This window comes from Odocoileus virginianus, chromosome X, assembly GCF_023699985.2.
Source record: "Odocoileus virginianus isolate 20LAN1187 ecotype Illinois chromosome X, Ovbor_1.2, whole genome shotgun sequence".
NCBI lineage: Eukaryota > Metazoa > Chordata > Mammalia > Artiodactyla > Cervidae > Odocoileus > Odocoileus virginianus.
The window spans coordinates 52,636,290-52,649,964 of NC_069708.1; the positions used below are offsets into that span (position 1 = coordinate 52,636,290).

Below are 13,675 nucleotides of genomic sequence, written 5' to 3' on the forward strand. Positions count from 1 at the left end.
ATCTGCACTTAGTGACCAAAAAAGTTTTAGCTATTAATAGCTGTAAGGAATGCTGTCTATAATGACAGGACCTTGTCCACACTCCTCACCAATACTATGTGCTAAATAGTTATCAAAAAACTTGTGAAAACAAAAGTCAACCTGGACACCAGGCCTGACATTATTATTCCCATAAATCTAAGAAAAATAAACAATAGGTGAAAATGAGCTAGACCCTGTCATAATCTACATCTCAGAAAAAGATATAAGCTGAACTACTGAATTTTTCATGGGCAATATTTTTTACTTAAAAGAATGACTGAGGAGACAAACTGGTTATTCAACTTGGGTATCTGGCAGGCAGTTTATTTAAAATCAATGAAGTAAGCCTGTCAAATCAAGGAAAAAACAATTAATGTTATTTGTTAACAATGATAAAACTGATAAAACAATGATAAAACAAAATTTTAGACTCATCTATCACTGTGCACTTGGCAGCTTATCAATACTCAACAATTTTATGATGAAATTGATGATATTAACTAATGCCATTTTTGGTGTGAAATAAAATGTATATTTGGAAGGATCCACATATACAGTGAACCAATATTTTTCAACTGATCAATGCATGAAGATATAAAATTGTGTATGAGCAAAACATCTATTCATAGCTGATTAGATGGATTTTAATATTACTGAATATCCAAAATCTCACTGATATGGTTTTAGACTCCATTTCTCTAGTTGGGGTGTATTATCAAAGAATATCCACAATTATCTGAAAAATCTATGGAAATTCTCCCTGTCCAACCACAAATATGTGAGAAGCTAGCTTTTACTCATATACTTCAACAGTTGGCCTGGATGGCTAAGTCAGTAGAGCATCAGACATTTAATCTGATGGTCCAGGGTTCATGTCCTCATTCAGGTGTTAGTCTATCTTTTGGGCTTCCCTGGTGGCCTAGAATGTAAAAAATCTGCCTGCAGTGTGGCAGGCCTGGGTTTGATCCCTGGGTTGGGAAGATCCCCTGGAGAAGGGAACGGCTACCCACTCCAGCATTCTTGCCTGAAGAATCCCATGGACAGAGCATGGGAATCCCTGGCAGGCTACAGTCCATGGAGCTGCAGAGTCAGACACAACTGAGTGACTAACACTTTCACATTTTCTTTTCAAACAACATATGGTAACAGATTGAATGCAGAAGCAGATAAGAGAACCCAGCTGTTTTCTATTAAGCAAGATGGAGAATTGTTATTTCACTAAAACTTGCTTCTTATATTAGCATTTAATAGTTTTATTACTTTTTAAATAAAGTGATAGATATTTTAAATTTGGTTTTAATTTATAATACATTATATATTCAATGACATGATCTGAGTAAACAAAAGCTTTTTTAGGTCTTCAGTGTTTAAGAGTATAAAGAGATTTTTTTTTTGGGGGGGGGGGTTTATTTTTTATTTTATTTATTTTTTTTAATTTTTATTAGTTGGAGGCTAATTACTTTACATCATTACAGTAGTTTTTGTTATACATTGATATGAATTAGCCAAAAGTTAAGAACCATTGTTCCATGCACTTATTAGTGTCACAGTAACTCATATTGACTTACCTCATTTTCTTTAGGATCTGGAATGTATGGCTGCAATGGTTCTATTTGGACTTCAGCCTGAATTGAATGAAATGCTTCATCATTATCTGATGATTCATCTTCTTTGTCCTTGAAACAAAAAGGTAAATAAATATATTACTTGCTGTTAAACTGTAAATTATAGAAGCAATTATAATCATCTTACTGTTTAATTAAAAAACAACTATTCAATATTCAAACTGATTTAAGTGTAGTTTCTAGTAGTTTTTGGTTCTGCATCCCTTTCAGCATCTGAGTAATGCTACAGATTCTCTGTAGAAAAATGCATATAGAAAGACACGTCTCTTCATATATTTTAGGGGGTCATTGACCATGTGCAGCTCACTTATTAGACCCAGGTTAAAAATCTCTGGTCTAAAGATTAACTCATGACCCCAAAACTCTAACATTTAATGAGTGGTTATAATTACAAAGTTTAGCCCTCCTGAGCAATGGAAGATCTGCAATACAGCAGTGCAAATATTTCTCTTTGAGTCCTAGGAGTTTAGGCAAGTTTCTGTTTTCCCATTTAAGTCAATCAGCATTTCTTCAACACAAAGGGAATAATGGAAATGTGTTTTCTTTCTTTCTAGTGAGTTGAAATACACACATACATCTTTAAATTCTAATGAATTTTCAGGTATTTTGAAAGACCTATGACTTGATTACAACATCAAGAATTTTCTTTTTCTTTGTATTTCCCTTGACAGTTACACATAAAGGCAGGGATGCCTATACAAGATCCTAGGTTCAAGGGATTAGTAGCTATTATTTAGTGACCTTTTCTTCCATTTTAGAATGGCTTCTTACATAAATATTTAAAACACTGAAAGACAATAAGTAATGTGTTATGCTACTAATACCATGAGTCTTGCAGGAATGCATAAAAATCTTTTTAAAAAAGTGCAAAAGCCATTAGATCCAATTGTTACTAGGGCTCATTGGGAATAGTCATTAGCATTTTAGATCGCTTAATGTCTGGCAAATATTAACACTTTGCACTCTTGCAATTCCTTCTCTATTTGGTTTCTTTTGCTTCTTATCTGTTAGATTTGGGGGACTAGACAATCATTTCTCCCTTTGGGTCTTGCTTCTCTTGTTGCTTTTACCTTTTCTCATGTTAAACATGTCTGGGAAACAGCATTTGCTCAATTAACTCAATGGCCACAAACCAAACACTCCCTTATTGAGACATTCAGACAAGGTTGATTTGTAATAACTACATTAATTATTATTAGATAAATGGATGTTGATAGCAGGGTTTAATTTAGGATCTTCACAATGATTCCTTCTATATAAACAGATGCTGTGAAGTATAGAAAACGACTGCTCTCCTGGTCTTTTTGACCTCTTTAATTTGCTTATGAAGCCCATAAACCCTTCAGTATCAGATTAGATTTGCCAGATTGAATCCACCAACTCCAGTCAAATTATCTCCATATCTATTTATATTAGGGAATTTTGAAGAATGATGTTTTATTAACTTGAATTTGTAACTTGTGCCATGTTCTATGCAGGTACTTCATTGATGCAAAATGGGTGGAAAATAAGTGAGACAAGTCATACTTATGGTAAGCATGTACAAAATATTTTAGAAAACGCTTTCCCTTCTCAGTTTAACCTTTAACATCCTAAAGTACAAAACTAGCGCAATTCTCTTAAATAGTATGTTCAGCATTATATGGGAGGAAAGAGCAAAATAAACTAAGAGATTAGAAGAACAAAACTTAACTTTTGTGTTTATCTTAACGAGATATATTTTTAATTTTGACCTATGAAAGCAAAAAGATCCAAAATAGTAACTTTAAGTGTGCATATGATGTTGGTTAAGGAAATAATAGGTAGAAAATTAACTAATAATGAAAGCTATGTCACTAAAGAGATATTAAGCAAATAACTGGATCATTCAAACAAATCTTTCTTTCTCAAATTTAGTCACAATTATTTGGAAATTTCAGGATAATTTACTTGAAGCCCAAATTATTTAATCTTCTCTGAGACATACTGAACATTTATTTCATTTGCTTTTATAGAGGGAACACCTGAGTATGAACTAGCATATTTTCTCTGCATATTTGACTTACGAAAAATATCAGAAACTTACTTTTGCAACTTGTCTCAGTTCTTCCTCATGCTGATTAAAGATATCCTCCCATCTGCATTGGCGCCTTTGCCTATGGGCTTCTAAATCTGAGAGCTCAAACACTTCATGTCTCCGTGACAACTTTGCCCGAAACCTCTTTGGTGATAGTCTTTTTGCCAATGCCTGCCTTAGACTAGAAACTCTTGATTTTTTCTTCCGTGCTTGTTCTGGTTGAGAGTAAAACATGTCTGATGCCAGGTTTTCCATCAGGGTTTGCAGTGGACCAAGCGGCTTTGAGTTATGCGCGTTTGGTGCTCGAAGTAAGTCTCTTGATAGTCCCTCTATAACTGCTTGAACTGAGCCAACTGCCTGTGTAGGGTCTAGTGCCCAGGCTTGTGCTTGAGGTGATCCTTCGGTCTGCCCCTCTACCGGAACGAGCACCTGAGTGTCCAAATGGAGTGGCAACAGCACGTGGTGGTTCTGTGAGAGTAGGGGCAGGAACACCTGGGCATGGACTCGTAATGACTCAGGTTCCTCTGCCTCCACCTCTGCCTGTGTAGGCTCTGCAGCCTGTTCCTGTACTTCTGGCTGTTCGGGTGCCCCATTCTGCTGCAGTGGCTGTTGAGGTATGTAGTTCTGCCTCTGCTGTTGTTCAGGGACCCGGCCATGTCTTTGCTGTTGTTCAGGTACCTGATCTTGCCTCTGAAATTCCTCTGGTACCTGATCCAGATCCTGGGGCTCTCCTGATGCCTGGGGTTGGCCCTGAGCCTGCTGCTTTTTGGATACCTGGGCCTGTACCTGTTGAGGCCTAGGGGCCTTCACCTGAGCCTGTAGTGGCATAGACATCCAGGCTGTCCTCTGTGGTTGTGAAGGTGCCTTCATCTGCATCTGAAGGGGCATAGATGCCTTAGCCTTCACCTGAGCCTGTAGTGGCATGAACATCCGTGCAGCCCCTTGCAGTCGCTGAGGTGCCTGGACTTGCCCCTGTAGAGGCCTAGGTGTACCGTTCTGAGCCTGTAGTGGCATGAACACCCTGGCAGCGCCCTGGAGATGCTGAAGGGCCTGAACCTGTGGCTCTTCTCGGTCAGGTAGCCACCTTGGTTGAGAGGGTTCTCCATGCAGGACTCTAAGTGGTCTGCATCTACTGCTGGTAGGCAGTCTCAGAAGTTCATGAGTACAAGAAGGTCCCCTAGAAATAAATGTACAAATGGTTGCCATACAATTAGTGTTGTCAGTAGAGTGATGTCATTCAGGGGAGATGCTTTTTTTAAAGGTGAACATTTTTCTGCAATAAAGATACTTCCACTACATCTTTCTTGAATCATTCCTGTAATGTCTGAAAGTTTTTACATTAGCAATATATTCAGTATTAATGGTCTGATAATCTACTTGATCATTCTATTGTCAGCAATTAAGGACTCTTTGAATAGTAATAAAATTTTTTTCCTCAACATTTCCATTCAAATATCTCTTGAAAACAGAGATCTGTTTTATTTGATCAGAGGATTAAGTTTCTTTGAGTTAAGCACAATATGGAATCAACTGTCTTACATGAATTGCTAACATCAAATTATATATGTAAATTATCTAACGCACCTGAATCTTCTCATGGTATACTGCTCCTTAATAGCTTCTTCTCTTTCAAAGATCAGAGGTATTCCTTTTATGAAATAGAAAAGAATAATGCATACTAATCAACAGAGATTAATAAATGCACCTTAGTCAATTTGCACCCTTTACTGCTCAGGATGTTGAGTGAATTTACAAGGACAAGAGGGCTGTAACCCTTCACATCACATCTACTGGTGGTGTAGACAATATCCTTATTCCTAGGCCTCCTTTTGCAGCACAGTTATTCCACAGATACTAATTTCTCTCTGCATAAGAAAAAAAATAGCAATCTGATTGCTGCAATTCTAAAGAGAAAAAAATTGAAAAACATAAAGGGACAAAGGGACAAAGAGAAACTCTAGATGGTTGATGAGCATGGCTTACAGGTGTGTACTATGGATGGAAGGACTTTATGGTTTGGGCCCACACCTATCTTTGGTCCTTTCAATGAGGATCTTGAAAATGAGAATCAGGATCTTTGGTCCTTTCAATGAGAAGGCAAAACTCTAAATTCTGGTTTTTAAAACTAACACACTGAAAATGTTTGGTGTCTTTCCTGTCACCTGTGCTGTACTGAAATACAGACACTTACAGACAAAAGAGTTTTCTTTTGAATTTCCTACATTAGAAAGTTTAGGACAACTATATTGACATCTTCCATCAATTTCTACATAAATGTGACTTTTCCTGCAGATTACATTTTGGAAATTTTGCAACTCTGGAAATTAGTGAATTCTCAACTAGATGTGGTATCTTTCTGTGCCCATTTGAGATTGGTCAACTTTTATGATGATGTTTGTCCAATAAATTCTCTACCATGGTTAAATATATTAATTCCTTCTGCTTCTCACTCCAAAATAAGATATGTATAGTTATGCAGATGGAAGAAGATAGGCTGCAATCAATCCTATAGTGCATCTGAGAATGCCTGCTATCTTTTTCAGGCTCCCCACTTCCCATTCCACTATCACTCAACTCTGCATATGGTGCCCTAAATTAAATGCAAAATATGGCATATAACCTATAAAGTCGGAATTTCCTAAGGAGTTTCCTCTGGATTTGATGAATAACCATCCTGTCATTTTTGGCATTAATATCTAGAAGCTTAATTTTATTTGCATAAATGTGCTTTGCTAATTACATCTTAAAGTTGGAGATTCACACATAAAATCATCTATGTGCAGTTCACTGATACTACATCAAAAGTAGCAGTCAATAAGTGATTAATTATAAATTCATTTATCTAATTGGAGTTAACATGTTAGATGAGAAAGAACAATAAGATATAGACTTTGTTATCTTCTATTTCTCCAGTTAGTTTTCTTAAAATAAAATTAGCACATCATAAAATTATTACTGAGGCTTTCAAAGGCCTTTGTAAATATGAATACATGATAGTTGAACTGGCAAAAATTTATAATCTTATGTGTCTGTGTGTGTGTGTGTGTGTGTATGATCAAGTAAGAGATAATGAATTAAAAGCTAAATGTCAAAAGGCCTGACTTTAATTTCAACTTAATTCTTAAATATTATTTTTCCTAAAAAAATAATAAAATTTTCTCTCATTTGAATATTTATTCCAGTAAAATGAAGATTTACATATCTTACCTTTTTTTTGTCTCTTTTTAATGATTCCAGTAAGATGCTTCTTTAATGACTCAACAACATGTCCTTCATTTTTTATATTCTGAACAAATGGGTGATGAAGCATGTTTGCAGAAGTAGGACGAAATAGGAAATTTTTTATCATGCACTTTTCCATGAAATCATGGAACTTGCGGGACCTAAAAGAAATGAATCAAAGAGGTAAAAGAGCATTCTCAGGTATGCCACACCTCCCACCTCTACCCACATGCCACTCTGAAGGTCACATTTTTGGAGAGAGTTGTCTTAGCTGTAATAGTCTTTTCAATAACCAGATATCCTATAGCTTGACAATGTACATTACACAGCAATGCCATATAAGCCTCAGAAGAGGCTAGAGTCAATGATACTTTCTACCCAAATAATAGTAGAAACTTCAGTGAGTTCAGAAGAATGTATGTGGTAAAACAGACAAGTGGTGGGATGGCAATTAAGTGGTTGATGTGATTTATGCAGACCATGAGACCAGACTGGTCATCCCACAGTAGTCATATTTTGAAGCCTGAGTGTTTTGCTTGACTATATGCACTTTGAACTCTAAAGCTGTCAATGTAATGATCCAGAAAAGGGTGTTAATAGCACCAGGACTGATTACTCTTAATGGCCCATGGAAACAGATGTGACCAGAAAGCCTGAATCTGTGGGAAGGGTTAAATTTAATCACAAGGAAGAATGTCAGCAACTGAATCATAGTAACCACTTTTACCAGGGCAAGTAATATATACTGAGAATAAGCAAGAACTTCATGTACTAATTCCAAAAACTTCAGGAAAAAAGATTCCCAAGTTTAGTTGGGCTGTAGCACTCTGAGCGAACAAGTCCTCTTTAGGTTCTGTAGATGTTTAGTTTTATGGGTCAATCACTGACTGCCTATGTAAGCTCAATGAGAAACTTCACAAATGACTTCCATTGGTCCAGCCCATTACAGGAGACAAAACTGAATATGTCACTAATGCCAGGGCAGTATTGTCATCATAATATACCATGGAGAGTATTACTTCTAATTGGCTAGCTAGCTCTTAATGAACAGTACTCATTTAGACCCCTTAAGGTATCCGTTTTTAGGAAATATTGTCCAACAAGGATGTTGAAACAGGACTGATCAAATGAATTAAAACTTCTTTGCTATATAAAAATATCAAGTTACTGTGTTTAAAAGATTAAGTTATTCATCTTTACCATCCACTGGATTTGACTTTGGGAGCAGATTCTCGCAAAATAACGAACAAGGCTTCCAAAGGTTGAAGGTTACACAGGGCTGCAAAGGAAAATAGGTAAGTTTAGAATGGGTAAGAAAGGTAACTACAGAACAAACTCCTAATTCCAGAGGGGATTCTCAGTGTTCTTTCACATATCATGTTGAATAGACACTGAAGAACAGATATGAAAGAAGGTAGTTAGAGGAAAAGCTGACTTTAATACAAGCTGTCCATTATATAAGATACTAAAGCTTCACTATTTCCAAGTATGACAAATAATAATAAATTACACTAGGTCAAATTTTTGAAATGTGTGATTGATGGTTTATATCTAGCAAGTCAAAAATACAGGTGGAGACATGTACTCTTCTGTGTGTTTGTGTACTGCCACTATACTCCACAGTTGTAAAACTGGAATATGTAATTATAGGCTGAAAAGTCAACCATACTAGTAACTATGCACAATAATATGCAAACAATGATTTAGTAGTCTAAAAAGATGAGAATAATCTGTTTTGGAAGCTAACAGTCCTAGGAAAAGAAGTAAATACAATGTAACTATTAAGAAGGGGCTTCCTAGGTGGCACTAGTGGTAAAGAACCCATCTGCCAATGCAGGAGACATAAGAGACATGGGTTCAATCCCTGGGTCTGGAACATCTCCTAGATGAGGGCATGGCAACCCACTCAAGTATTCTTGCCTAGAGAATTCTCATGGACAGAGGACCCTGTTGGGCTACAGTCCATAGCATTGCAGAGTCAGACATGACTGAAGCAACTTAGCATGCATGCACAACTATTAAGAACACACCCTTTAGATTAGATCATCTGTGTTCAATTCCTAATTCTACCTTTGTGACCTTAGGCATATTACTTACCTCTTTGTGCTTTGGTTAATTCATCTTAAAAACAGGAAATACATTAAGAATTCCTTCAAAGAGTTGCTATGAGGATTAAATGGCAATGAACCTATAAAACTGTCTGGCACAGAGTAAGCACTTAATAAATATTAGCTATTGATATTACAAGAAAGATTTTAACTATCTGGCACCTCAATTCCGTGCAAAATTACTAGACTTACATTCTCTTTTTCAGAAACACAACCATACAAAGAAAAGCCTACTCCGATATTTGGTATATAAATTCATTACCTCATTGGCTTGGGAATTCTGGGCTTTTCAATAAGTGTTTAAATATGTGTCTCACTTTACTTATTTCCTCTTGTGTTTTGATTAAAGAAAACTGGCAGTGCAATAATTCCCCAAAGGAGAGCCATGGTGTAAATTTCACCTAATACTAAAAGTGTGTCATTCATGTGAGGACAATTTGATATTAATAACTCTTTAGAGGAATCCTTCCTCTCCCAAAATACATCTCAAAAAAAAAAAACACACACAAAAAAAAACTCCAGTGCCAAATTGGCCTCTCATAGTAGTATAAAGAAAGTCCCCAGGGTAATTTCATTAGAGTAATATAAAGGCAATTGTTCAACAGTCAAGCTTTATATAAATTAATAGAAGGTGCAGTGACCTGATCTCCATATCTGACCCAGCTTTAATCCATGCCCATTCTGTGATATGTGATATTCCAAGGGACACCAGAGATTCTTGATATTCCAAAGGACACCAGAGACTCCTAACAATTATGTTACCATTATTTCTACTCCTTGAAATTATTCCCATTAGCCATGAAACACAGTGCTAAAACAGTAGATATTGTACAGATGAAGCACGTAGGAACATGGGAACCTACAGGATCTGCTTGGAGAGGGAAAAGCAAATCAGTTGCAAGCCCTGCCCCCTGACATACACACTTCAGGTGTTTCTCTCACTTCTCATCAATACTATGAATGTGTTTTATCATTTATATTCTTGGATTTAGGTATTGAGAACAGCAAATACGCCCTGTTTATGGGATTATACATTTGCTGGTTATTAATCATTTATACTCAAGTTCACATTCCACTTTTACTTTCCTACCAGAAAGCAGTAACCTGAGAGACTAGACTGCTGACAGGTTACTTCAATGAAGAGGAGGGGGAAACAAGAGAAAATGGAGCCTACTGAACAATGAGGGGCAATGGAATGGCTGACAGGAGCATGGAAGGCACCAATGATAGCTGGGCTGACTCCAAGGGGGGGGGGGGAAGCTTCCTTCTCAATATTGCTGAGGATTGGCTCAATTAAAAGGAACTACTGGAGGATTTTCTTAACTGGCACAGTCTGAAATGTGTAAGTGTTCAGAAACCTAAATATGCCATCAGTGAATATGTACTGGAACACCTTTAGATTCTGTTTGGTTATTACTATTATGACCAAATGTTATTGAGGCTAAATTAAGTCAATACTCAATCAGCCTAAAATAAGATATCTTAACAGAGAAAAATACAAATTCTTCTTACAGACATGTCTGGCCATTCTGACTATGGCATTTCATAATTTGGGAAAGACTATCATTTATAGTTTGGCATGTGGTATGGCACCTGTGTGATCAGTACAAGCTGACTTGTACAAGTGCAGATTTGTACAGCATGTTTCCATAACTTTTAACCAACATCAAATATTATTACTCACGAGGAGCCCCTTCGGCCATTTCAATAGCAGTGATTCCCACGGACCACACATCACTCTGCAAAGGAAAAGACCAAAAAAAAAAAAGTCACTTAAAAGTAGGAAACAGATAGTATTTAGAATATCTAAACAACCTTTCACTGAGGGGAGGTACCAATGCCACAGCCATTTTATGGGTTTTCTTCATTATTGACTGATGTTAGAGGGAGATGTTATCTGGCCTTGTGACCAGCCAGTACTGTACTACACAAGTTGATATGGGTGGGGATTCAGTGAAAGGAAAATTCATCTTGGATGTATTGCTATTGTTACCTTAACTGGAATACCAAAAGGAATTTGTTGTAAAGAAGTCCAATCACATACTACTAGTTCTAAAGAAGTCAGATCTTAGGCAAATGATTTAACACTCTGTACCTCAATTTTACTCTATGTAAATTAGGGCTTCCTTGGTGGCTCAAACGGTAAAGAATCTGCCTGCAATACAGGAAACACAGGTGACATGGGTTTGATCCCTGGGTCAGGAAGATCCCCTGGAGAAGGGAATGGCTACTTACTCAAGTATTCTTACCTGGAGAATTCCATGGACAGAGGAGCCTGGAGGGCTACAGTCCATGGGGTCGCAAAGAGTCAGACATGACTGAGTGACTAACACTTTCTTTTTTTTCACTTTCAAAATAGAGATGATAATAATAGGATCCATGTTATAGAACTAGCATAAATATACTATATACATAAGCACTTTCAGGAGTTTCTTGAATACAGGAAACTGAGGACAGAATTATTATAATTCTAGGAAATTATACATTTTAGGAGGCTCTAGGAAATGACCTTCAGTACTGTTAACTGTACTTTGTTTTTTAGAATGTAGAAAGGGCACAGGGCTAGAAGTGCACTGTTTGGCTTAATGACTCCTAGACAAGTTAACTGAGTTCTTAAAATACCTGATTATAGATGTCTTAGCTTCAAAGAGTTGTTGTAATGATATAAATTTAAGCTTTCTTTAAGTTATGTGGGACTGAAAATTAAAAATGTGTAATTAATATGGGTGAAAGTCCTTGGAAGACTGCCAAAAACTGTACAACTATAAAGCATTATTGTTACAGCAAGTCACTTAAAGAACATTATGCTTCCATTGTCTCCATAGCTCCTAATAGTATTGGCTCTCAACAGATCTGCTTGCAAATCAAGCAGAGGGCATTTAAGGGAAAAGGAAAAGAGATGAAATTCGAATTAATCAACTTTGAGTATTGAGTCCTAGATTCCACACAACGAAACCACAATGAATTGTTTGGATGAGTTATGATGTGGAGAGTGAGTGTGGTTTTTCCAGGCTATAGCAAATGGAGTGTTTTCTTTCCATATCAGCTTTTTGAAATGTGTACATAGATGTATATTGTCCAAATTGTAGCTTCAGTGGAAATTTTAATAAATAGCATAAATTGTTACTTAATTTGTCTATTCCACTGATTTTCTGTGGTTTGGAGCTGAACCATGCCAAGGACTTTCTCCATTACCCTGAGTAATCAAATTATTATTATTTTTTCTCTTTGGAGCTAAGTTACTGTGGGGATTAATAATTTGGCTTTACATTTATTTACATTTGGCATTTACATTTATTACACTTAATAATTGGCTTTACATTTATTCAGTTTTAAGTTTATAAAGCACTCTGTCCCTGGAAGTTAAATTTCCATATAAAGCCACATAATATAATATTCTTTACCAAGAAGTTGTAAGCAAGATGAACTAGACATTCTTCCTCAAATATGGATAACTCCCAATGGTCTACTTTGCCTACATTCTTAGAAAATATTATTTTTACACACATCATCAAACCACATATAGAAATAGTGGCTAGTACTTCCTATTCAAGTAGTGGTTTTTATTCTTTTATTTCATAATTTAAAATAAAAAGTCAAAAGTCCTTTACAAATTTTGTTTCCTACTATCTGAATCCTTACACTTACTCTGTAATCATAGGAGCGTCTGGGGTCCTCATCACAGTCAATCACCTCAGGTGCCATCCAGTATGGTGTCCCAATGAAGCTATTTCTCCTCCCATTAATTCTGCTCACCTGGGCACTCACTCCAAAATCCACTGCAAAATTCATTTGTCAAAATAATTAATGAGTAACAAAAAGCTCAATAAGTTATTGCTTTAACTTGGAAAGCCAATACAAAAGCCACAATGGATAACAGATTTTCATTCCAGCACAGCAAACTTTACCATGAAGTCTACTCCAGTAACACTGGGAAATAGGCTTTTGCTGGTATTTATGTTGGAAAGAGATTCAGCAGTGCTATTATAAATCTACAGTAGGTTTGGCTGAATGTTTACCATGAATATTAAAAATAAAGTTCAATCAGTATACTCTAAACCACTGAAGTGATAACACATGTAGTGTTTGGACCTGCCACCAACCTGGAAAAAGACCAGCATTATAAGCAACATCTAAGAAATCAAAAACTTATTAGTACTTTATTAGGAAGTCTCACTCATGATGTTCGAAAGTTCTACTACACTAATAAAGAAAAACAAATTCATGCTAAAATTTAGTTTAACTTCTTCTACAGATCTTCTGAATCAGATGCAAATATTTAGTGTGGTATCCGTATCTCAGCTTAGACTATTAAAGTTCAGTCTTCTATTCATCTGTGGGATATATTATATGAAAATATTTAGTATGGTATCCTCAGAAACAGACAGAAAAAAGGCTAAAGTAGACCGGGGTTATTTGGTCCAGAAAAAATAAGACATGGATGAAAAATGAAGTAGATTTTCTAATTTAGAATGGTTTCCAGGAATCTAGAGGATGGCTAGCAACCTTCACTGAAAAGTAGTTTAAAGAACTTAGGAAAAGAAGAGAAAAATCAAAAAGTTAAGAGTTTAAGGCAGTGTTAAAGGAAGGACTAATAAGAACAATATCAACACAATGTCCATAATACACGAAAAATCATCACT

General features: G+C 36.2%; 1 protein-coding gene across 2 annotated transcripts in view; it reads right to left on the reverse strand.

The window, feature by feature from the left end:
- NRK (Nik related kinase) overlaps positions 1-13,675 on the reverse strand; it is a 122,841-nt gene that overhangs the window by 38,593 nt on the left and 70,573 nt on the right. For both annotated transcript variants that reach the window (XM_020873202.2, XM_070461766.1), the window contains exons 8-14: positions 12,681-12,811; positions 10,717-10,771; positions 8,125-8,203; positions 6,910-7,085; positions 5,287-5,350; positions 3,712-4,879; positions 1,590-1,697 (exon numbers count right to left, since the gene is read on the reverse strand). In XM_020873202.2, the coding sequence (XP_020728861.2) occupies positions 1,590-1,697; positions 3,712-4,879; positions 5,287-5,350; positions 6,910-7,085; positions 8,125-8,203; positions 10,717-10,771; positions 12,681-12,811 (1,781 nt within the window). The remainder of the gene's footprint in view (positions 1-1,589; positions 1,698-3,711; positions 4,880-5,286; positions 5,351-6,909; positions 7,086-8,124; positions 8,204-10,716; positions 10,772-12,680; positions 12,812-13,675) is intronic.